Source organism: Hydra vulgaris, chromosome 08, assembly GCF_038396675.1.
Source record: "Hydra vulgaris chromosome 08, alternate assembly HydraT2T_AEP".
Classification (NCBI taxonomy): Eukaryota; Metazoa; Cnidaria; class Hydrozoa; order Anthoathecata; family Hydridae; genus Hydra; species Hydra vulgaris.
The window spans coordinates 13,298,541-13,322,635 of NC_088927.1; the positions used below are offsets into that span (position 1 = coordinate 13,298,541).

Below are 24,095 nucleotides of genomic sequence, written 5' to 3' on the forward strand. Positions count from 1 at the left end.
AAAACAACATTATTAATTGTACTCAAAGTTTTGTGCCATACACGGCAATCATCAGCTATTAAATACATAAAATACATAAAAACCATTAGAAAAAACCGTTTAAAAACAAGCTCTTTTTCAAATGAATTGAAAATTACTGTAGAACGTCTTCTGAAGTAATAAAAGATGAACATTTTTAGTCACCGGTATTAAAAGAGGACAGTAGGAATTTGTTGGAATGTCAGCACTTAGATGGTATTTCATCTTTTGAGCACTCTACTTAAGTTCATCTTAAGTAGAGTGCTAAAATTAAAACTAATTGAGAAAACGGAATCACTTTAAAAAAATAATGAAATGGAAAGCATTTTAGTTTATCAACAACAACTTAGCATACATAGATAATAAGAACTATATAAGCTATGGAATTAATTCCACCAAATGACCACCTCAAGTAAAAGAAATGTCTTCTTTCGAGAAAGATGTAATGTAATATATCTAATAAAAACAATAAAGTTTAGAAAAGTCAAAAACACAATTCAAGATAATTTAAAAAATGATGTAAAATTAGTACACATGTCAAACAAAACTTATATAAAAGCTGACAAAACATCGATTATGTATAAGTTATCCAAAGAAGAATATAACCACCTTTTAAAAAATGCTATTACTGCCACCTACAAGAAAGCTAACCCAAAATTAAAAGAGAAAATGAATAAAGAAGGAAAGTATGTTTTGCAAAACCATGATGTAATGATAAAATCAGATTAAATGGGTCTTCTGAATGTTTTTTCACCTTAAAAGATCGCAAAGAAAATTTTGCCAATCACACTAAAGTACGACTTTTGAATCCAGCAAAAAATTTAGGAAGAATAAGCAAAATATTATATCAAAAATTAACAATAAACTCCAAAGTAAGTTATTAACCAATGGCAAAGCACTTTAAACGTCACTGATCAGTTTTTGAAAATTAAGGATAGACATCTTTACAAATTTTCAGTTTTTGACATCAATGATTTTTATCCTTTAATAAGTGAAAAAATGCTTAAAGGGATCCCTAACTCCCAACACATGTTGTGTTCATATTAAAGATAATGTTGAAAAAAAAGGTTTGAACCAAATTTTTTTGATTAAAAATAAATAATGAATGCAAAACTAATCTTCTCGTTTTAGTCAAAGCTCACCTTCTTCATTTTACTCAAAAAGTTGAAGTCTATATTATGTCGCAATCTACAGACTTCGGTAATTCCCTTGAAGTGCATTAAATTCATTAAAGTTTTAGTATTTGACGTCATGGTAGACTTTTAACAAATAAAAAATGTAATTAAACAAAACTGCGCTTTTCTACTTTTATTTAAAAAGTACGTTGAAGTATTTTTTTAACATACAGCAAAACAAATTTATTTGTAATATTTTTCCAAACATCGCAAATAAAAAAACTTGTAAAAACAAGTAGTTTATGTTATGTAGAATGTTGTATATAAGGGCTCACATTTTTGTGCATGAAAGCGCAATATTATATATTCTGAATCTTACTTATTTCATTTAAACGATGGGAACTATTTTCTAACTTCTGGTCATTTTTATGCTATAACATATTTTGTTCTCTCGTCGAAAATAAGTATTTATTTAACAATTAATTTCATTAACTGAGAGTATTAATTATAGATATTTGATGAACTGTTAAATTTTTTTATTATAAAAAAATTTTAATTACGCTGATTTAATTTAAATTGTCTAAGTGTCGTAACGCGTGTTAAAAGACCTATTATATTTGGTATTTCCCAATTTATGTGTCGTATTTGGCATTTGTCTCTTAACATGGAAAATTAAAAAACTAACAAAATTGACAAATACAAGTTTTCTAATAAACGCTACAATAATTCTACATAATTTCGCAACCTTTAGTCATAATAATTACAATTTTGTAAATAAAACAAACTTTTAAAAATAAATTTAATTAAATATATTCTCTCAAAGCCAGATACATTTTGTGAATATGGGCAATTCCATGGCGGAAAATGAAAAAGTAGTCAATCTTCATTCTCTTTTTCTTCAACTTTTAGCAAATATTGATGTAGACACATGAAAGTTTATTTAAAATATACCTTTAGTACTAAAATTAATTAATTTAGATCATTTTTATGTTTCTGAAAGTTACAGTTTTTCTCATTGTCACATAAAAGTATCATTGTAATATGTTATTTTAAACATGAATTTATTTGCATAACCAAAATTAATTTAACGTGAAAGTGGAATTAGCATGTTCAAATTGTTGTTGGTTAGATTTCATACTGTATAAGATATATTTATTTCAGCAAAATAACGAAAAAACTTTTGCAATTTTCATGTAACGTAAGTTAACAAAAACATAATAGAGTTTGTTTTTTTTCCGAAATAAAGTTTAAAAATTTGTTTTATAATAAGATATGTGAAAGAATATTAAATGTTATGTTTTTAAATTTAAAGATTTGCAAAGCGGTGCTCAGTTAAAGCACATTTTTATTTTAAATTTGTGTAACGTAAGTTAAAACTACTTGGATTTACTAAAGTTCTGGCACTTTTTCGTTTTTTTTTTTTTTGTTATTCACCTCCTTAAGGCCGAAAAGGCCACTACAAATGAGGAGGCTACTTAATAGTGGTTACAACCCTCTCTCAACTCTATAACTCCGAAACGCGAATCTTGACGAACAAGGCTGTTGCGCGGAAAAACAAGTTGAACACGGTACTACCAGGGACATGGTGGGGATCGAACTCGGAACCTCTCGCTTATGAAACAAGCACTTTACCACTACACCACTATCACATGTTTACATGTGATAGTGGTGTAGTGGTAACGAATTACGTCATAAAGTAATTCACATTGTTTTTATAAGGTTCTAACTAACACTTTTTATATTAGGAGAATTTAGAAGTGGTATATATATTTTTAATGTTAATTAAAATTACTTAAATTATATTTTTTTAATTTGTTTTTGTATTCTTATAACATATAAATATACATAAATAAATAAAGGATATAAATAATAATAACATAAATAAATAAATATTTTTATTTAGACAAATAAATTTAGTCAGAATGTGGAAATAAAAATAGGCAGTCGTTTATTTGCATTAATTGACCTGCACTTTCTAGTAAACGATAAATTTCACAAAATATTTAACAGAAACTCAATCAAAGTTAGTTATAGCTGTATGCAAAATGTAAAGTCTATAATTAGTTCACATAACCACAAGATTTTACACAGTAATGCAAATTTAAATGCAAGAACTTACAACTGCATTACAAAAGCTGCTTGCCCATTAAATAATCAGTGTTTATTAAGTAATATTGTTTATTAAGCTTCTGTGGTTGATGAAAATCCTAATCCTTAAGGAAAAGAAAAAAAGTATCAGTATCGAGACACTATTCAAACTTAGATACGCTAATCATTTAAAATCTTATAATGCTGTAAAATACAGAAATGATACTAAGCTTTCTAATGATATTTGAAGTTTAAAAGAAAAAAAGCACACAATAAAGTGGAAAATTATATAAAGCGGTTAACCTATTAAAACAACATTCGAATTTTGTAACCTCTGCCTTCATGAGAAATTTATAATTTTATATCACAAAGAAAATAACCTGCTCAATAAAAAAGACGAAATAAAAAAAAGTGTTGACATTCCAACAAATTTCTAAAAAAAAATTTCTATTAAAAAAAAATTTCATTTAAAAACATATTTCTATTAAAAAAAAAAAAGTTTATATTAAAAAAAAAGAAAATTTCTATTAAAAAAAAATTTCTATTAAAAAAAAAAAAGTGTAGACATTCCAACAAATTTCTACTGTCCTTTTTTGATACCGGAGACTAAATAGTTACATCTTTTATTACATTAGAAGATGTTCTACTGTAATTTTTAATTCATTTGTTAAAAACTTTTAAACAGTTTTTTCTAATGTTTTTTTATGTATTTTGTGTATTTAATAGCTGATGATTGCCCTGTATAGAACAAAACTTTGAGTAAAATTTAAATATATATATGTATATACATATATATATATATATCTATATATATATATATATATATATATATATATATATATATATATATATATATATATATATATATATATATATATATATATATATATATATATATATGTATATGTATATGTATATGTATATGTATATGTATATATATATATATATATATATATATATATATATATATATATATATATATATATATATATATATATATATATATATAACACCCTATAAATAAAATTTCACACAAATTTAATTGCATTTATTATGTAATTTATTTCATGCACGCAAAAAACCTTTATACTTATTTGAAAGAGGATTTTATAATCTATTTAAATTTAATTTAATTAAGTTAAAAATATTATTTAAATATTGAAAATAAAATGGTCAAAGTCAAGGACCTCGAAAAAATTATGGAAATTTTTTTCCAAAAATATCGAGAAAAAGGTAAAGCATTTGTTGCTAAGCAGTTTATGGAATGAGGTTTACCCAGATCAACTGCTCACAATAAAATCGAAAAATTGGAGAATGGGTCTCTAAAAAGAAAAGTTGGAAGTGGTCGAATCGCTAAGGTAGCGATTCGACCACTAAAACTAAAGAAAATATTCCAAAGATTGCTGCATTTTTTGAAAATAAGTCAGGGTGCTCCCAAAAGAAATTAGCTCACTCAAATTTCCCAAGTATTAAAAACAATGACTAACATTCGAAATTCGAAAAAAAAAAATCGTCCAGATCGAAGCCATCAGCAGCAGAAAGCTATGCATCCTAAATGTCATAAATTGTACGAAAATTATAAAAACTTGGATTTTGGTTATGGATGATGAAAGCTATTTTACCTTAAACAATAGCACATTATTTTTATTTTATTTAATTTTTTTTGTTATTTACCTCCTCAAGGCCGATAAAGCCACTACAGATGAGGAGGCTACTTAATCGTGGTTATAGCCCTCTCTCAACTCTATAACTCGGAAACACGAACCTTGGCAAACAAGGCCGCTTTGCAGAGAAACAAGTTGAAACATTAGCTGGTAATAATAGGTTTTATACCGCTGATCCTTCTCAATGTTCTGACCAAGTAAGACACAATTTGTGTAAAAAGTATGAGGACAAGCTCTTAGTTTCTTGTTGCATCAGCCCCCATGGAATAAGCCCTCTTTATATTCATCACAGTAAGCAGGCAATCAACCAGTACACTTATAAAGAGATACTAGAAAAAACTTTACTTCCTCTAGTATCAGAATATTATAAAAAAGACAATGAGTTTATCTTCTGGCCTGATCTAGCTCTATCACATTACGCAAAGTCGGTCATCGACTTTTTAAAATTGAAAAAAATCAAAGTTGTACCCAATGATATAAACCCAGCTAATGTTCTAGAAGCAAGATCAATTGAAAACTTTTTGGGTGATTTAAAATGGCTAGTGTACGAGAATAATTGGAGAGCTGAGAATTTGGAAGAGCTTGAAGCAAGAATTAGATATTGTTATTCAAAGATGAATAAAGAAATTTTCCTTACTCGAATAAAACATCTTTCAAAAAAACTTTATAATATTGCTAAATATGGTATTTGAAATAATTATTTTAATATACCTATAAACTATGTATACTAACATATTAACAGTTGAAATATTAAATAATAAAACTTATTAGTTCTTAAAATATTAATTTTAATAAATATATATATATATATATATATATATATATATATATATATATATATATATATATATATATATATATATATATATATGTATATTATATTAGTAGAAAATCACTTAACTACTAACATATTAACAGTTGAAATATTAAATAATAAAACTTATTAGTTCTTAAAATATTAATTTTAATAAATATGTATATATATATATATATATAAATATATATATATATATATATATATATATATATATATATACATATATATATATATATATAGAACCCTTAGATGTTGTCCGAAAGTTTTTTCCATATTTTGTTGACAAAAAGTAAAAATTAAAATGCAAGACCGGAATTTTTTTTTTTAATAATGATAGACTGCCTGCCCCAACCAAACCCTCAGTCGATGTAGCAGCACTCCCTTGCGGGTCAGGCTATTTGTCAGTCGATGTAGCAGCACTCCCTTGCGAGTCAGGCTATTTGTCAGTCGATGTAGCAGCACTCCCTTGCGAGTCAGGCTATAAGATAGTCGATGTAGCAACACTCCCTTGCGAGTCAGGCTATAAGATAGTCGATGTAGCATTACTCCGCGCATGATTTACAGTAAAAAAAATAAAAATAAAAACATTTTATTAAAAAAATAAAAATAAAAACATTTTATTAAAAAAAATAAAAATAAAAACATTGTTTATGTTTTTAAAAACATTCAGAATGTTTTAAAAACATTCAGAATGTTTTTAAAAACATTCTGGTCAATTAAATTTGCGTTTTTGTGGTTTTTTTATATAACAATTAATTTGTAATTAAATTAATGGTTTTGACTTTCGTCCAACACGGAAATGTTGGACGAAAGTCAAAAGTAATTAAAAGTGACGTATGTGTTGGCGTAAGAATCACTTTTTTCCTTCCGCTCTTCCTAAAGCCAACAAAATATAGATCTATATATATATATATATATATATATATATATATATATATATATATATAAATATATATATATATATATAAATATATAATATCAGAGGAAGCAACTGTAACATTTTTTGGACACACTGCTAATTTCCTTTTCCTTTTTTAAAAATAGCTCCAATCTATTAGTCTCTACTGAATATTTCCTTTTGTGCCAACTCTTGACCTTTGATTTTGGATGTAAAATGTTTCTTTCAAATTATATTCAAAGTGTTTAAAATTCAACCCTATTGCTCATTGTAAATAACTTTGGAGACATATTTAGTTTTATTCTATTCTATTATCTAGATTTTTTTTTGACAATTTAAGATTTATGAAATTTTTTGTTTGAAGCCTGATTCACTGCAATTTTTTTTCCTATCGGTGACTGTATTTTCCTGTATTTGTATTTTCCTATTGGTGACTATATTTTCTTATTTTTAAGGCTAGTTCACACAAATTTGTTTTTTAATTTTGAGATTTTTTGTTGGTGAGTAGAAATTAATAATCGGGGATAATTAATAGTTGGGGATTCTTTATAAGCTTGTGGTTAGTGGAAAAATTTTACAAAATTTAATTAACATCTCCTTTTGTGTATTATGCATGTGAAAGTAAATTTCTTGTTTTAAAATTCACAGCAAAATCACAAACCCATTTTCTATAGTAAGAAAAATTGTTTCTTAAAACAAGAAATTTCTTGTTTTAAGAATCAAACTGTGGATAGGAAATTTATTTCTTAATACAAGAAATAAATTTCTTGTTTTAAAAAAAATACTTAATAATAAATGTAATTTTGGTGTGTAACTAGTTGTTAAAACAGCTGCTTGTTGTAGGTAAAGGTAGAGCTCTAGATTCTGATATTTTACTCATAGTTTGCTACATTCCATAGAAAAATTAACAGCAAAAATGTTTAATATTATGGTGATGCCAAATGTCAAAAATCAATTGTCGCAATCACTGATAATGCTCTAACAGTGCCCTAATGTTTTTTTGAACTCTATATAGTCTCTGTCTGCCACTGATTCTAAATTGTGTCTTTCATCTTGCTGCTGAGAAATTTGGTTCTTACAATTGTATGCAACTCTGCAACTAGAATCTTTTTGCCCACATCCAAAAAGCTATCATTTTTAATATTTTTGCAAAAAGAGGAGATCCTTTTTATAACTGCCTTTCGTATTTAGACCTTTTTGTAATTTAGCTCGTTTTTTTATTGCTTTGCTTGTTTTGCTTTGTCAAACAACAACATGCAAAAATTGTTGCTGGAATCAGCTTGGAGTATCCATGTTTTTCTTATGGTTAATTTGTGTTTACATTTACACATGTTAATTTTAAAAATTACACCCTAGGCAATGCTAGTTGTTGAGGAAAAACAGTTAACATTGTTTCTCTAATTTTTATAGTAAGTTTAAATTTTTCTATCATTCTGAACATGTTCAAACAACTAGAATTTTCTCTATGTTTTGTTAATCATGTTCATAATTTTGTGATAGTTAGCATAATGCATCAAATAAAATAAACATGTAAGGGTCATCAACAAATTTTGACACAGAATTTTTAACAGTTTTTGACTCCCTCCCCACCTTTGTCACAACTTCTTAACTCTTTAGTAACAATTCCTATAGCAGTCATCTCAAAACCACTAACACCTCTTCCTCCTCCACACCTAGAGCGTGATGTAATTTATGAATGACCTCTAATGTGATGTATCAAATGTAAACATGTAACATAGTATATCAAATATGTTCATGGAGTGGTGTCAATTTTAATTTACAAATAATAACTGTAAATTAAAATTTCTTTGAATCTAAAAACTGTTAGGTTTAGTCATTGAAATTTTTAAATTATATATTTTTTATGTTTTTTAAACATTTTTATTATGTAGTTTATACTGGTAACACTGGTAAATATTTTTTAATGAGGTAATTATTTGGAACAGGAGTCTAACTAATAACTTTAGTGAATATCTAGAGAAAAAAATCAAATTTGAATACTTACAAAAGGAAGAACTGAATCAAAAAATTTTGTAATTACGCCTTATTTTCTTAATTACAAAATTTAAAAGACTTAACTTATTATTATGTCAACAAGTTAAGACTTTTTCATGTATTTTATCATGTATGAAAATATTATGCAAAATATTTAAACAAAATTTTTGTATTTTCTATAGATGTTTTAACAAGTCTAAAGCAAAGACGTCATGTTGATTTTGTTAAGTATCTGGAAACAGCTGGTTCCAAAAGTGTTACTCCTGATTGTTTTGATAAATGTCTTAAGTTAGCAGTTGAAAACAACAACTTTACTGTAATAGGAGTAATAATGCTTCGAAAACCTCGTAATGCAAAAGAATGTTTAATTGATGCAATTAAAAAGACAGATAGTTATAAATTTGATGCGCTAAAAATGCCAGATTGTTCTAAAAGCACCCTTTTATTGCTATTATGTTATGCTGTTGAAAAACACTTTAATGATGTTATCAAAGAAATTTTTGAGAACAAAGATTTTGAGACAGACAAATCTCAATGCTTAAAGTGCGATGTTCTAATTTCTGCTGAAACATTACATCATTTAAAGTATTTTTATTAATTTTTTTTTATTACTATATTAAGGCAAATTTTTTGTTTTACTTTCTTTTTTCTTATCTCCTCTCCCCTGACCCTATCTTTGCCCCTTTAAACATAAATCTTGAAAAAAGACTTTATACAAAATAATATAAGACTTAAGTTAAAAAAAGATTTATAAAAGTATATACAAAATTATTTATAACTATTTCAAATTTTGGTTATTTCTTTATTTAGGTTTGTAAATAATAATAATAAATGTTTATTTAGGTTTGTAAATAATAATAATAAATTTTTATTTAGGTTTGTAAATAATAATAATAAATATTTATTTAGGTTTGTAAATTAATAACTTTTATCTGCACTGTTAAGAAAGATATAAGCAAGTCATCAAAATGTGACTTGAAATGAAGTAAAAAACAGAAAAACAATCTTCAATAACAACTTGATGCATTCATTGCAATTATGTGTGACTTTGAGTATCTATACATATTTAAATATTTTTATTAATAGTTCCATGCTTCATTTTTGTGGTGTAGTACAATTACTACAATGTAAGAAAAATGGTCATGTGCTCCAATACTCCACTTTCTTTTGGCTGAACAAGGTAGTGCCTTTGGCCTCTTATTAGTATTTGTCAATAGTAGTAAGATTTGATTTCTTTAACTATTGATTTCACAATGAAACTATGTATGATAATGCTATATATACCATCTTATAGGACTTTCATATTTAAATTGAGCCAAATATAAACCTAATTAAGCCAAAAGTGGACTTGTTGTCATTTGTTGACTCTTGTGGTTTCTTGACTGAATAAAATGATAAAGTTAAGTAATTCCAGGATAGCAAAGTGCAGCATGCAAGTCATACAGTGACTCTGAACTTTTTGCTGCACACCGAACACAAGTAAATGTATCTGGACCACTGTTACATTTCCCTGAGCAATAATGAATATCATAGGAGTATGGAGACAAGGCTGTTCTTCAATGCATTATCTTATCATTCTTATTTTACTGTTTCATTTGTAATAATACTAAAATTCATTCTGATTACAAACCATGCGTTGGCCTGTGATCAGAATGAAAATTTGACCCATAAAAAAATGTCGCCAATGACTTATGTCTTTGAAATTATTGAAATTACTACTCCACTGATAAATAGTATTGTTCACATACTTAAAGAGTACATGAATGCAAGGCAAAAGGTCTGCCATCTTGTTTATGTATGACTGGTATAGCGAAATCGGTCTCTATAGGAAGAGGGATATTCTTATCTATGGTTTGCATCAAAGATTTAACAAGCATTTTTTAAGTTTTCAAATGCTAATATTTGTTGCTGATTGAATGGGTACTTGGTTCTATTATTCCTGCTTTAACCAAATGATGGGTTTCAGATTTGATAAATTCTCTATCTCTTTGAGAATAATGTCAAGAGTGACACTAGGTCAGCAATCTTTGGTGAGATTAGCAAACAATTTAATGATAATATGTAATAACTAACAATTTAATGATAATATGTAATAATGATAATAACTCTTAAAAATCAATTCTCAAAAATGGTATCTAGACATAAGTTACCTAGCACATGCAGTTTGACTTTATTATAGATTTTATATTGAAGAGTTGTTGAAACATAACAATATCTGCTGATTTTGCTGACAAAAAAGCTGATGCCATTCCAATATCATTATTTTCATAAATAATTGCTAAATTGAGTAAATCGACTAGTTTATTATTATTGAAACTTTTATTTGTACTTCCAGGAGAGGCTAGGGCTGAGGGATGGCTGGGGCTAAGATGATGGAACAAAAGTAATTATCCTCAATGTTAAGTATGGTGACGCTGAGAAATTAGAAGATCAACAAAGTTTTTCAAAATGACCTACCTTTTTACATTTATGACAGGTAGCTTCATGAGAAGGACATTTGATATGCAGATGTCATACTTTCACAGAACCGACTCAATTGTTTTGGCTTTACTGCAGCAGCTACACAATTAATATTATGAATAATAGCATTATTTGTAGATGATTTTTTCATTTTCTGAAGAGAGGCAGTATCAGTGAAAATCTGTATAGTTGATTGAGATTACAAGTTTGAGTTTTGTTAGGCCATAGCTAAAGATCTTGCTTGGTCATAGGCTGTTGTAAGATCTAGTGTCTTGTTTTTTAATAAATGTTGACATATAATGTTGGAAAGCAAGCCTATTACAAAAGCATCACGATCATTTTAGATTTGTACTCCTTGCTAACAGCAGTAAACTTAAAGTCTTTAGATAAGTTCTTTAACTCATTCAGGAATTGCTATCTGTTCACCAGTTTTTTTGCTTACATGTAGGTAAATCATGTGTTGCAAATATTTCATTGCTTGGTTTTATATAAACAGAGTTAAGTATACTTGTTGCTTGCCCAAACTTACACTCTGAAATATATTCATACACATTAGGTTCAATATGATTAATTAGTAGATTAAGCTTGATTTCATTATCAGTAACTTATAAAGTTGTTAAACATTTTGAACCAGTTCACAATGGTCTAATTTGCCGGAAAACCTGGCTAAAATCATTATTTTAAAAAGGAAGAAAATACAAGTTCTTTGTTTTTCCTAACCCCTACTATATTGACTTTTTTGAATTAAACAATGTTATTTGTCCATAAAGTGGTTGCAATGGAAACCATTTCGCCCTAAAAACAGTGTTATATATGTGGCTATTCAGCAGCGGATTTTTTCATATTTAAGTGAAGTAATTTCCAGTTTGGTTTTAAACTCCAACCTTTTATATGTCATAAATAAATGTTTTCCCGAAAATTGCGCTGTTTAGAGCCTTGGAACCAAAAAATCCTTAGAAGTAGACAAAACTACCCAACTATGAGGGGAATTAGTTTTTCAAAATATAAATTCTAATATCCTAAACTAGGTGGAAACATCTTCAATGTTCTAAAATTTTATTGAAAGTATTTAGCTTAGAAATTGTGTGGAAACATCCTTGAGGTATTAAAATTTTATTGAAAAACAATACAATACTGCTCAAAAATTTAGCACACATTAGCTTTAAGTTGCGTTTTTTTCTTTAAAAATGAAATAAAAGTGAGAAACAAGAAATTCAAGGATTTTTAAAAAATGAAACATATTTATTTGACTTTTTTAATTACATTAAGAGAAAAAAAACAAAAAAAACAAGTGTCTATCACCAAGTATTTTCAATCAAAGTTAGTATATAAAAAACAAGTTAAAAATAAGCTGCTCATAAGTTTAGCACACCTGTATTTAAGTTTGCTTTAATAGCAAGATCAATAAGGGAATGTCCACCTTTGTTCTTCATGCATAGTTCACATCTTCTTTTAAATGAATCAAAAAGTTTTCGGCAATAATCAGTTGATAAGCTGTCAAATGACTCTTTCAAAGTTTCCCTAAGATTGGTGATCTAGCTGGCCAATGAAGCACCTTAATGTTGTTTTTTTGAAACTAAATAGTCACCATTTTTGCCTTGTGACAAGGAGCATTTGTTTTATTGAAACTAGCACTCCGAATCTTTGCTAAAAAAGATGTCTCTAGTCGGAATTAAATGATTTTCAAGCATTTCGATATATTTATGTTGATCCATATGACCATTGTGCCTACCGAACCTCCACCACCTTGTAGTTGCAGCACAATGAAGCGACTATGAAACATCTCATTATAGCATCTTTGGATAATCACTCTGTTCTTTCGGTTAATAACTGTAAAGTTGGATTCCTCACTAAATAATAATCTTCTTAGTTCATAATTAGTCATTTTCAAAATAGCTCTACAAAATTTGATACGTTTTAGCTGATCAGTTGGTTTAAGCAGTGGTTTCCTGGCAGCAACGTAGCAACAAAGTTTTTGATCAATCAATCTTCTATTTACAGTTTGTCTTGAGATATGATTTTTTAGAGCCAAGTTCACTTCTTGTGCAATCTTCTTGGCTGAGTATTTAGGTTTTTTTTGCAATTCTATAGATACTATTATCATCGGTGATACTTGTTATTCTTGGTCGGCCAGATCAGTTTTTGTCTGCAGTAGTACCAGTTTCTTCAAATTTCTAAATTGTTCTGAGTACACATGAACGAGATACAAACTTAAGAGTTAGAGCTATTTCAGAACTGTTGAAACCACCAAGATGTAGTCCTACAATACACTGTTTTATTTTAGAGCTAATTGGTTTTTTTCTCATCTTATTGGTCAAATTATGGACAAAATTTAGGCGAAAAATACTAAGTTTATTTCAAATGAGGTAAAATACATACTTTGTTTAATTTAGAAGCTTTTGTTCAGTTATTAAAAAGTAGTATCAAAGTATCAAAAAGTAAAAAGTGGCAGTTAAAAGACAATAAGAGTGCAAGTGTGCTAAACTAAAGGCGACTTTTTTACACCGCTTTAATTAGTGGTCTCTGTTTAAGTTAAAAATAGATGGTTAAAATAATGTAATTTTTTCTATTTTTTTTTTATAAGGTTTGTTTTAATTAACTGTAAATAAAAAAAATAGAAAAGGCATATGAAGTTTACTGCCTAAAAATACAAAAAAAGGAAATACAATACTGCTCAAAAAATTTTTTGAGCAGTATTATATTTTGTTTAGAAATTATACTTAATTTAAATTTACAGCCCCCCCCCCCTCATCCTTTGTTTTGAGAGTTGTAACCTTTGAATAGTTATAACTTTTGAATGCCAGATGTTATTTTTGAAGAACCAATTTCACTCACATTTGGGCAGGTAAAACAAAATTTGCTGGAAGCAAAAATGCCCTTTTTAGGGCATCTTTGTTTTCAGGCTCTAATATGCGCAATGTTTTTTAATCTAAACACCAAAATATCCTGGATCCACTCCTGCCATTTGCAAAAGTATAGAACTTTTATTAAAGGACTTTAATTTACTAGGATTGAAAGTTGAAGAAAATAAAAGATATCTTTGTAAAATGCAGGGATAGACAGTCAATAATAATTGTTAAAGACTAGTAGTTGAACTTCAATAATATGCAAAAGTAATTGCTGACATATTCTAACATTTTTTTGAAAGCTCGCCAAAAGTTTACTTATAATTAAGTTAAAGTCATTTAAAACACATTATTTAAAATAATGATCAATCTGGAATCATTAAAATATATTTCTTTTGTCATTTGCATTTTTAAGTACCTACTCAACTTTATTAATTTCCATTGTAAGTTTTATTAAGCAAACATTTTGTTGTGAACTAATTTTTTATGAATTTAACAGTCAAAATTTTATTTATTAACCAGTATTTAGCCTGTTTTGATATCTTGAAAATTTTTATCTCGAATCTATTAATGTACCTATAACATAGTACCTTCATTTCATGGTGTGCAAAAACTTCACATCATTTATTTCTGCAAAAAGTTAAATTCTAAAAACTTGAATTAACTAGACATTTTAAAAATATATTTCATTAATGTGCCCATATTTGGAGTTACAGAAGAGAAATTTGTTATTTCTGAACTTACTTTCTTAGGTAATTGAAGAAAAAGTGTTTGTTAAAACTTTGTATAATGTAATAACAAATAAACGTATTTGTTAAAATTTTTTTAGCTAAGGCTTTAGCAGTTTAATAATGTTTCATATATAATATTAAAACAATATTATTAATTAACAATAATAATATTAAAAAAAAAGAAACGCAACCTTACAATGATGGGTGAGAGGCTCACGCTTGGCAGATAAAGCAGGTCCAACTACGTTTACAATGCATTTCTGAATCTTGTCTAGAAAAAAAAGAGCATCATTAGAAGAAGCATCCCAATTATGATAACAGTATTTCATACAGGTTCGAATAAGAGATTTGCAGAGGTAGAGAATGAAATCAGGAGTAATTTATTAGTGTTTCTGATAGAGAGATGCAATTATCAGATGCTAACTTAGAAATCAGTTGTATTTATGGTTTCATGAGAGGTCAGTAGAGGACTATAATCCAAGAAGATGTAAACAAGAAAGCTAAGTGAGAAAGTAGCCTTTCATATATATAGGAATCTTAGCAGTATTGCAATAGTTGTTTGCAGTTAATAACTGAGTTTTGTTGGATTTAAAGTTCATAAACCACTGCAAATCCCAATCTGTTACAGAAGTGAGATCATATTCAAGATCGGTTGCCTGTCCTAAGTGATCGAAAAGAAAAGACTTTTTGTCAAGACAGGAGTATAAAGTTGAGTCGTCAGCAAATAGAACCACTTAAGATGTAAGATTGTCAGGAAGATTATTAATGTAGATAAGAAACAAACACACTTGTTCAATAGTTTAAAGAGAATTGAAGAGAGCTAGAGAACACTTTTGTAAGACAAGAATGTTGTCTGAACCACAAGTCATAGAAGAGTTTAATTGAGATATAACTTTAGCAATGGATGCTGGAGTGATTTGAATGTCTAATAATCTGTTTAACTGGAATGAAATGAAAAGTATGGCTGTAAGATTCAAGTCTCATGAATTAGAGATGGAATGTTAGACTTTTTTATTTTTATTTCATGTTGATTCTCCTCCTCAAGGCTGACAAGTTCACTAAAATTAAGGAGGGTAGTTTAATTATGGTTACAACCCTTTCAATTCTTTAACTCCAAAACACAAAGCTTGAAAGTAAGTCCGCTGCTTGGAGAAACAAGTTGAACATGGGAGGTAGTATGATCAAACTCTGGGAGGAGGTACTAGGGAGGTAGTATGATCAAACTCTGAACTTCTCACTTATAAAGTGAGCACTCTACCACTACACCACTTATGTTTGTTAATGACACTGTTGAAGATTTTCCAAATGCCTTAAGGCCCTAACTTCTGAGATAAGATTTAGGAGAAAGTTTTCTGAGAAAGATGAAAAAAATGATTACCATTAGATATAGCAGCTGTACAAGAAGGTGAAAGCCAAGGAGTAGAAGGAAGCTTGACTTGAAATTAACAAGAAAGAATAAACGCTTTTATTTCTGCCTGGATGTAGGTCTTTTGAAAGTTCAAAAGATGTCTTTTTTAGGTCCTGTGCTCACTGGGTAGAATTAGAACAAGAATTAGAACTAGAAACCCTTGTTTTAGATAATATGTAGAAATAATTGTATATTTACCCAAAACATTTTTCTTTTCAAATGTAATATGCGGTAGTAGAGTAGTGATAGCAATACATTCACCTTGTAAACATGAAAGTTGAATAAAAGTTAATTGCTGTAATTGATTTGGATCTAGGTAGGCAAATGTGGTAAAAAAAATTACAAGTTTGTTTTTTTTGTTCATAAAGTCCAGGAGCCAGAGCCAAGCTGGGAGCTGAGCCAGAGCTAGACATTTCTTAGGAAACTTTTAACTTTACAAGCCTGTATGTATAGCATATTATTTGTTTTACATAATAATAATAATACTGTTTTTTTATTTTTTACATAATACTGTTCTCTGTTTCTCTGCTGCAAAGAAAAATCATCAGACAAAAATAAAATATACATTCAGTATCTATTTTTTAAGAAGTAAGATATAAATTTTAATTATTGTGCACATTGCCACTATAACTGCTATTGTTTGCTATAATCAACCTATCAAAATTCACTGAACACCTCTTATTCTAATCCTTTACATAACCCAAGACATCAATATTATAATGACTAAAGTATAAAAGATTAAAAAAAAAGCACTCATATTGCTATTTTTTTAAATTTTTTAATGTTAATTCACCTACCCAAGGCATGAAGCCCACTACAGAGAATAAGTCTGCTTAATTGTGGTTAAAACCTTCTCTTAACTCTAAACTCCAAAACACGAATCTTGATGAAGCAGGACGCTGCGCGGAGTAACATGTTGAGTACAGTACTACCAGGGACATAATAGTACCGGAACCTCTTGTTTATGAAGCAAGCACTCTACCACTACACCACTACCACATTATATGAGTTGGTTACGGAATAGCTTTGTTGGTGTAAGTGCCTGGTATTTAGCTTCTCACATAGTAGTGCTGACTTAAGTAAACAATGATTTATCTAATAAATAGAAGAAAAGTATTTTAAGATTATTAGTAGAGTATGAACTTATGGAGGAGTTTGATTGGAGGAGTTTAATTGTTCCAAACTAGAGCTGTCTTTATTCTTTTATCTAAAGTGAACTCTTTGCTTCTGAAAGCACAGAGCTAGCTGACCTAGTTAACAAGTTATTTAATTTAACAAGTTAATTTTCACAGTATTTGATATATGTAAGAAAGATATTAATAGTTAAGTTAGTGATGAAAATCTGTCTACTAACACTCATTTCTAAGATTTCATTGAAATACTTATTAATTAATCAGTGGTCAACAATGGAGTAGAACAATCATAGAGTTAATCCAAGGCTTTATTAATGACACTAGATATGTAGATCACTTTTCAAATATGTTTTTTGTATCTCACAGAATTGTTTCAAATTTATTAACCAAAAAATTGTTGAATAAATGTTAATTATATTTTGTTTGGTATTAGAAATGGAAAGTTTTTTTTTTCATTACTAAATATAACTTCATCATTTACTTGTAATTTTTTTAATGTTGACTATTTGTTAACAAAAGGGTTAAAAGTACAGTAAGAGGAAAAAAAATATGGCGGCACCCATGTTTAGATTAAGAAGGTTAAGTGTCCAGAGTGGAGAGGTAAAAGAGAATATACAACTTTAGTTCATTTTTTTTTTCAATGAGAAGTTGTTAGGTATTGTATTACAACTATATACACTGGAAAATGAAAATATGCTTTAAAAGTTGAAGTTTACTCTTATAGCTTTATTTTTTTCAGACCTGTAGACACTACTGTTAGACCTGTTATTTTAAAGTTATTATTATAAACACCCTTATGTACATTTACAACTTTTATGTCTAAACAAATCTGTCAATGTATGTACACTACAATGTGTATGTCCCTATAAGCCCAATTTTGCTCTTTTTTTACCCTTAAAAAACTTAGTTTGCAGTTAAACAAAAGAAAAATATAGGTCTACAGTTTGAACTTTGTGTCCTATTTCTATTCCTAATTTTCCTATTAGTTTACCAGTATTGTTTACATTTTACAAAAAACAGAAATTTGTGGGTAGCATTATTTTTTCCACTACTATTCTCTACAAACTCAATATGCAGTTAGCATGAGACAATAAGAAATCTTTTATGTTTAATGTATTACTATATGTACTTTAAATCATCTATTAAATCAATTTATTTTATCTGATATAATGTTGAGTGATGAGATGATAAGAATTTAGATACTATCTTCTTTAAAAATTTTTCCTAATCTTTTTAAGAGATAAGGTGACTTTAAGAGATGAGTTGGCTTGAAGAGATAAAGTGACTTGAAGAGATAAGGTGACTTAGCTTACCCAAGAGATGAGTTGACTTGAAGAGATAAAGTGACTTGAAGAGATAAAGTGACTTGAAGAGATAAAGTGACTTGAAGAGATAAAGTAAATTGAAGAGATAAGGTGAGTTGAAGAGATAAAGTGATTTCAAGAGATGAGTTGACTTGAAGAGATAAAGTGACTTGAAGAGATGAGTTTAACTTATAGTTCTTGCTCCTAGTTATATCTTCTAATTTTTTAGTTCTATTTTTATCCAATTTTAGTTCTAGTTTTTGTTCTATTAAACTTTAATGATTTAATGAAAATTTCCGATTTATACAGCAGCATGATGAAGTAATCAGACAGGAGTAAAAATGGAAATTGCCTTTGAATGAATGACACAATGCCTCAAGAATGAATACTTTAGAAGGACAATGACCCAAATTACACTTCAACCATCATAAAAGATTTTACCATGCAAGAAAAAATTAATTGAGTTGTAACAATAACCTCAGTCTGCTCTCACAGTTTGAGTTGTGTAAAAAATTTTTTAAGTCATATATATACAACTAAAAAATTTATTTTTTAGTTGTATATTATTTATAATAATAATGGTATTAATAAATTTGTTAATGAATTTTGATTTTTTGATTTTAAAAAACAGTTACGTATTTTCTTTTTTTAAGATAATTTGTAATGAACATCAAAGAGTATATTTCTTTCCCAATAAGTATTGGATGTAATCCTATGGTGAAAAATTATGAAGGTGTCAAATATATGTTGTTAAACATATTTTCTGATAAGAAAAATCTTGAAGCTGATTGGAGAGGATTGAAGTTAGGTAGTCTTCATGAAGATTGGTGACGACATTTGTCAAGCTTTAAAGATGTTATTCTTTCTTATAATGAAATTAAAAGTATACCATCAACTGGTATTTTGAATTATTTTGGAGCAGTACAAAAGTTAAATCTTAGTTCAAATAAATTACAAGAGGTACCTGAAGAATTGTTTAGGCTTCCAAAACTTCGCAGTATAAATCTTTTAGAAAATAAATTAAGACATCTCCCTAATGTTAAAGAATGGTCACCATCTCTTACAACAATAACTCTTAAGAGTAATTTATTAGAAACTTTTCCATCCAATGTTGAAGGACTCTTAGTGAAATACTTAAATTTAGCATCTAACAGATTAGATTGTGTTCCTGAAAGTATTTGTAACCTGAAATGTTTAAAAACTCTTGATATTAGTCAAAATGTTGACATTCATTCATTACCAGTAAGCATGGGAAAGTTATCAAAGCTTACCCAACTAGATTTGGATGGCTTAACGGTAAATTTTAAAATAAAATAAAATGCTTCTGCTTTATATTTCTAATAGTTTATATCAAGTTATGCATATATATATATATATATATATATATATATATATATATATATATATATAATATATATATATATATATATATATATATATGTATATATAAATACTTGTATGTTTGCGTTTGTGTATAAATTATAAGTTTTGTTTTATTTGGACAATTATATGTAGATTTATATTATTATGCAGTATTATATACAGTGATGTTTAGACCTATTTTTGACTGGTTGCAAGGAAAGGCGACTGAAAGTAGTTATTTAGCTATTGTTAGTTTCCTGCTGATACTTTGAATTGATCATCTTCATTTTTTTAATGGTCTTATTTCATATTTTTTAGAAGAACTTTTATAATAGTAATTTTGATATATATTATTCTAACTAATATGCATTAAATATGTTTATCTTATCAATTACATATTCAGAAATCAATTTTTTTTTGATGGTTGAAATAAAGCTTCTTATCTTAAAGTTCCTTTTTTAAATTACCTTGAAATAAGTATTTTATAAAAAAGTATGCACCTAATTTAAATAAAGTACATATAACATTATTAATGCTAACTTGTTTCTCTGCGCAGCGGCCTTGTTTGTCAAGGTTCGTGTTTCGGAGTTATAGAGTTGGGAGAGGGTTATAACCACAAGTAGCCTCCTCATCTTTAGTGGCCTTCTTGGCCTTGGGAGGTGAATTTTTTAAAAATTGAAAGAGTCAACTTTTAGGTAAAAGTTAGGATTATTAAAAATGTAATAAAATGTTAAATTAAAAAGTTTTAAGATTTCTTAATAGCAATTTTTAGTGTGCTTTATATATGTATATAAAAAAAAGTCAATTGCACATTTAAAAATTATACTAATAAATTTTTTGTTTAATTGTATTTTGATTTGGTATAACTCACAAATAAATATTATATTTTAAATTAAATTATCAAAATATGAATTTCCTTCATGTGACCAAAGGTGCAATGGACATACTTATCTTAAAAATTATAATTGAGTTGTTATAAAGTTGTTTTTATTTACTATCAATGAAATGTTAGTGTTTCTTTATAAGTAAATTTTGATCTAATAATTTTTTTTTTTTTTAAATTATTCACATCCCCAAGGCCAAGAAAGCCACTACAGTTAAGGAGGCTACTTTTGTGGTTACGACCCTCTCTCAACACTATAACTCCAAAACACGAACCTCAATGAACAAGACCGCTGCGTGGAGAAACAAGTTAAGCGCAGTACTACCAAGGACGTGGTGAGGATCAAACTCAGAACTTCTCGCTTATGAAGCAAGCGTTCTACCACTACACCACTACCGTTTACTATGTCAGGTGTTGCATATTGCTACTACATTAAAGCAGTCCTTTCAAACATGCAACTCTAAACTAGTCCTTGCAAGACATTACATTATTGTTTTCAATCTAGTCTCAATCTGTTTGAAATACTTAAAATTACATCAAAATGTAGTGAACTTGAAATGCCAAAACAGTCATCAATAAATAGTGAAGATATTTTCTGACCATAAAAAGAAAATTGAAGATATCTTCTGACCATAAAAAGAAATTTAACTGTGAACAGTTAAAAAATTTCAAAATAGCTTTAGTTAAAACAATAACATATTACATACATATAAGCAATGATTAAAATATTCTATTGTGACTGTTTGAACAGCTATTTTATGTATTAATGAATTTTATCCTTAAAAAGGGTGTTTTAGTTATCGAGTTGGTGTTAGAGGGTTACATTGCCATATACTTGCACTTTTATTGTTTTTGAAACACTATAATGATACAAAAGATATGTTTTTGGCTAAATCTTGCACAGAACAGGTACAAATGTAGCAGTTGCTTAATTACACTCGTCACACTGATTTTATTTGTCATATCAAATAAATGATTTATGACTTTCCACTTAATTTTATGTTTTACATAAACACCAACTCTTCATAGAAAGCTTGGTATCATTTCTGTACTTTACTGGGTTGAAAGATTTTTAATGATTTTTGTATTTTAACTTGAATGGTATCTCACTAATACCAAACTTTATTATTTAAATTTTTTTTTTTTTTCAACATCTTCACCTCCAACAAGGCTGCGAGCAACCACTATTAGAGTTGGAAGTTACTATAAGAGAAAACATGAAGTTTGTAGAGCAAGATAATGATTGACAGACGACTTAAAAGGTTGCAAATTATATGAATCAGGAAAGCAAAATGAAGGAAGCAAATTTCAAAGAACTGATGTTTGAGGAAAAAAACTGGATGAGTAAGAGTTTTTGGATCACTTAGGAACAGTCCCAGAAAAAGGATGAGACTTAATTGAATGACGAGTAACTCGAGAATGAATTTTAGTAGATGGTACAAGAGACGCTAGCTCTTTAGAGCAGTGTCCATTATAGTATTTATAGAAAAGAGAAAGAGTAGCAACATTACGACTATGTCATAATGGTTGGAGGTTGGCTGCAAGAGCAGGTCTAAATATGTTTACAATGCGTTTTTGCACCTTGTCTAAAAGAAAAAGAGCATCATTAGAAGATCTGCCCCAGATACAGCAACAGTATTCCATGCAAGGAAGGATTTAAGATTTATAGAAATAAATAATAGAATCTGGAGTAAGAAAATGTCAAAATACTAGTAAAAGCTTTAGAAATGTCAAGACCTATAGCCTTAATCTCTCCACCTCTACCTAATGTACGATAAAACCTATTAATTATTAATGTTAGCAAATTAGCTGTAGAACGAGAACATTGAAATCCATTTTGATGATCAGAAAGTGAGTTATTAGAATCAAAATGAGAGATTAAGTGTTTGTTAATTAAAGATTCAAAAACTTTGCTTATGATAGGAAGAATACTAATGGGGAAATAGTTGGACAAGTCAGATGGCTCTCCAGATTTTTTGAAAATAGGAATAATAGATGCCACTTTCCAGTAGGCTGGAAAAGAAATTTCTGATAAGTACTTGTTAAAAAGTTTTAAAAGTATAGACAATAACTCCGGAGAACACTTCTGCAAGAATATAACAGGTATGTTGTCTAGACCACAAGCTGTAGAAAAGTCTAAGGAGGAATTCACTTTAGATACCAAAGCTGGAGTGATTTAAATGTCAAGCAATGGATCAACCTGTTTGATTGTTATATAAGATAGAATGCAACTGGTGGAATCAAGGGATGATATTAATGAAAATTTCATAGCAAACAGTTTGACTTTGTCTCTAGGTGAGGTGACAAAGTCTGAACCATACAAGAGAGGTAGAATAATAGATTTGCTCTTATTATTGATACTGTTAAAGATTCTCCAGTAGTTACGAGAGCCTAATTTTTGTGATGAAATATAAGATTTTTATGACCAGAGAATAGCGGGCTTTGGCATCAGAGAAAACCTTTTATCAATGGTTTCTAGCATTAGTAAACAGACGTCTGTTTTCTGAAGAAATGTTTTGCTGATAGATATGGAAGTAATGGTTTCGATTGTAAATCGCAGCAGCACAATGTGAGGAAAACCATGGAGAAGAGTGAGGCTTGTGAAGAGTAAAGCTTGACCTGGAACTGTCGAGAGGTAATTAAAGATTCCATGCCAGCCTGAATCCACCAAGTTATGTAAGAAGCACATTTGTCAACAGGAAGACGAATGATTTCTACCCAAGGGCCATAACGAAGAAAATCATGGAAAGAGTCCCAGTCAGCTTTAAGGTAGTTGTAAGTTGTACAATCATAAGAGGGATTCTGATGATAAAGAAGAATGAGATAATAGTTTTAGAGAGATCAAACCGTGATCAGAAGCACCTAGAGGTGAATGTCAAGAAACTGAGCACTGACTAGGATCAGAAAGAAGACATAAGTCAAGTAGAGAAGGTAAATTGTTGGGGTTGTTTGGAAAGCGATTTGGAAAGTTAACTATTTGAGTTAGAGATTGAAAAAGACAAAAGTTGTAGGCCTTAACGCCTGCAAAATCAGGATTTTTAGTTATACAGTAGTAGTACATGATAAACAATATTATCAAACATTGATTATTTAATGGACAAAGTTTTGTGTGTCATTGTTGATTATTTAATGGACAGAAGTTTTGTGTGTCGTTTTTGTGATGTTTTGTTGTTATATTCCGACTTGTATCAGTGTGTAAAATCTTATCTAAATCTGTGGTTATGTAAGCTATTTATGGTTGTTATATTTTGCATGCAGTTATAAAGCCCTCAGAATTTGGGTCGTCATTCGGTAATGCTAACCTAAAAGTGTTTGAGGTTGGCAAAAAATTGCCAACCTTATTTCTATGTTTTATGGTAGAGCCTTTATATTA

At 28.4% G+C, this 24,095-nt stretch overlaps 1 protein-coding gene across 1 annotated transcript in view; it reads left to right on the forward strand.

The window, feature by feature from the left end:
* Positions 1-552: 552 nt before the first annotated feature.
* Positions 553-24,095, forward strand: part of LOC136083035 (uncharacterized) — a 69,809-nt gene continuing 46,266 nt past the window's right edge. Inside the window, exons 1-7 of the mRNA XM_065802444.1 lie at positions 553-704; positions 5,046-5,569; positions 8,493-8,510; positions 8,778-9,180; positions 17,350-17,451; positions 17,607-17,705; positions 19,311-19,773. Of these exons, the coding sequence (XP_065658516.1) occupies positions 553-704; positions 5,046-5,569; positions 8,493-8,510; positions 8,778-9,180; positions 17,350-17,451; positions 17,607-17,705; positions 19,311-19,773 (1,761 nt within the window). The remainder of the gene's footprint in view (positions 705-5,045; positions 5,570-8,492; positions 8,511-8,777; positions 9,181-17,349; positions 17,452-17,606; positions 17,706-19,310; positions 19,774-24,095) is intronic.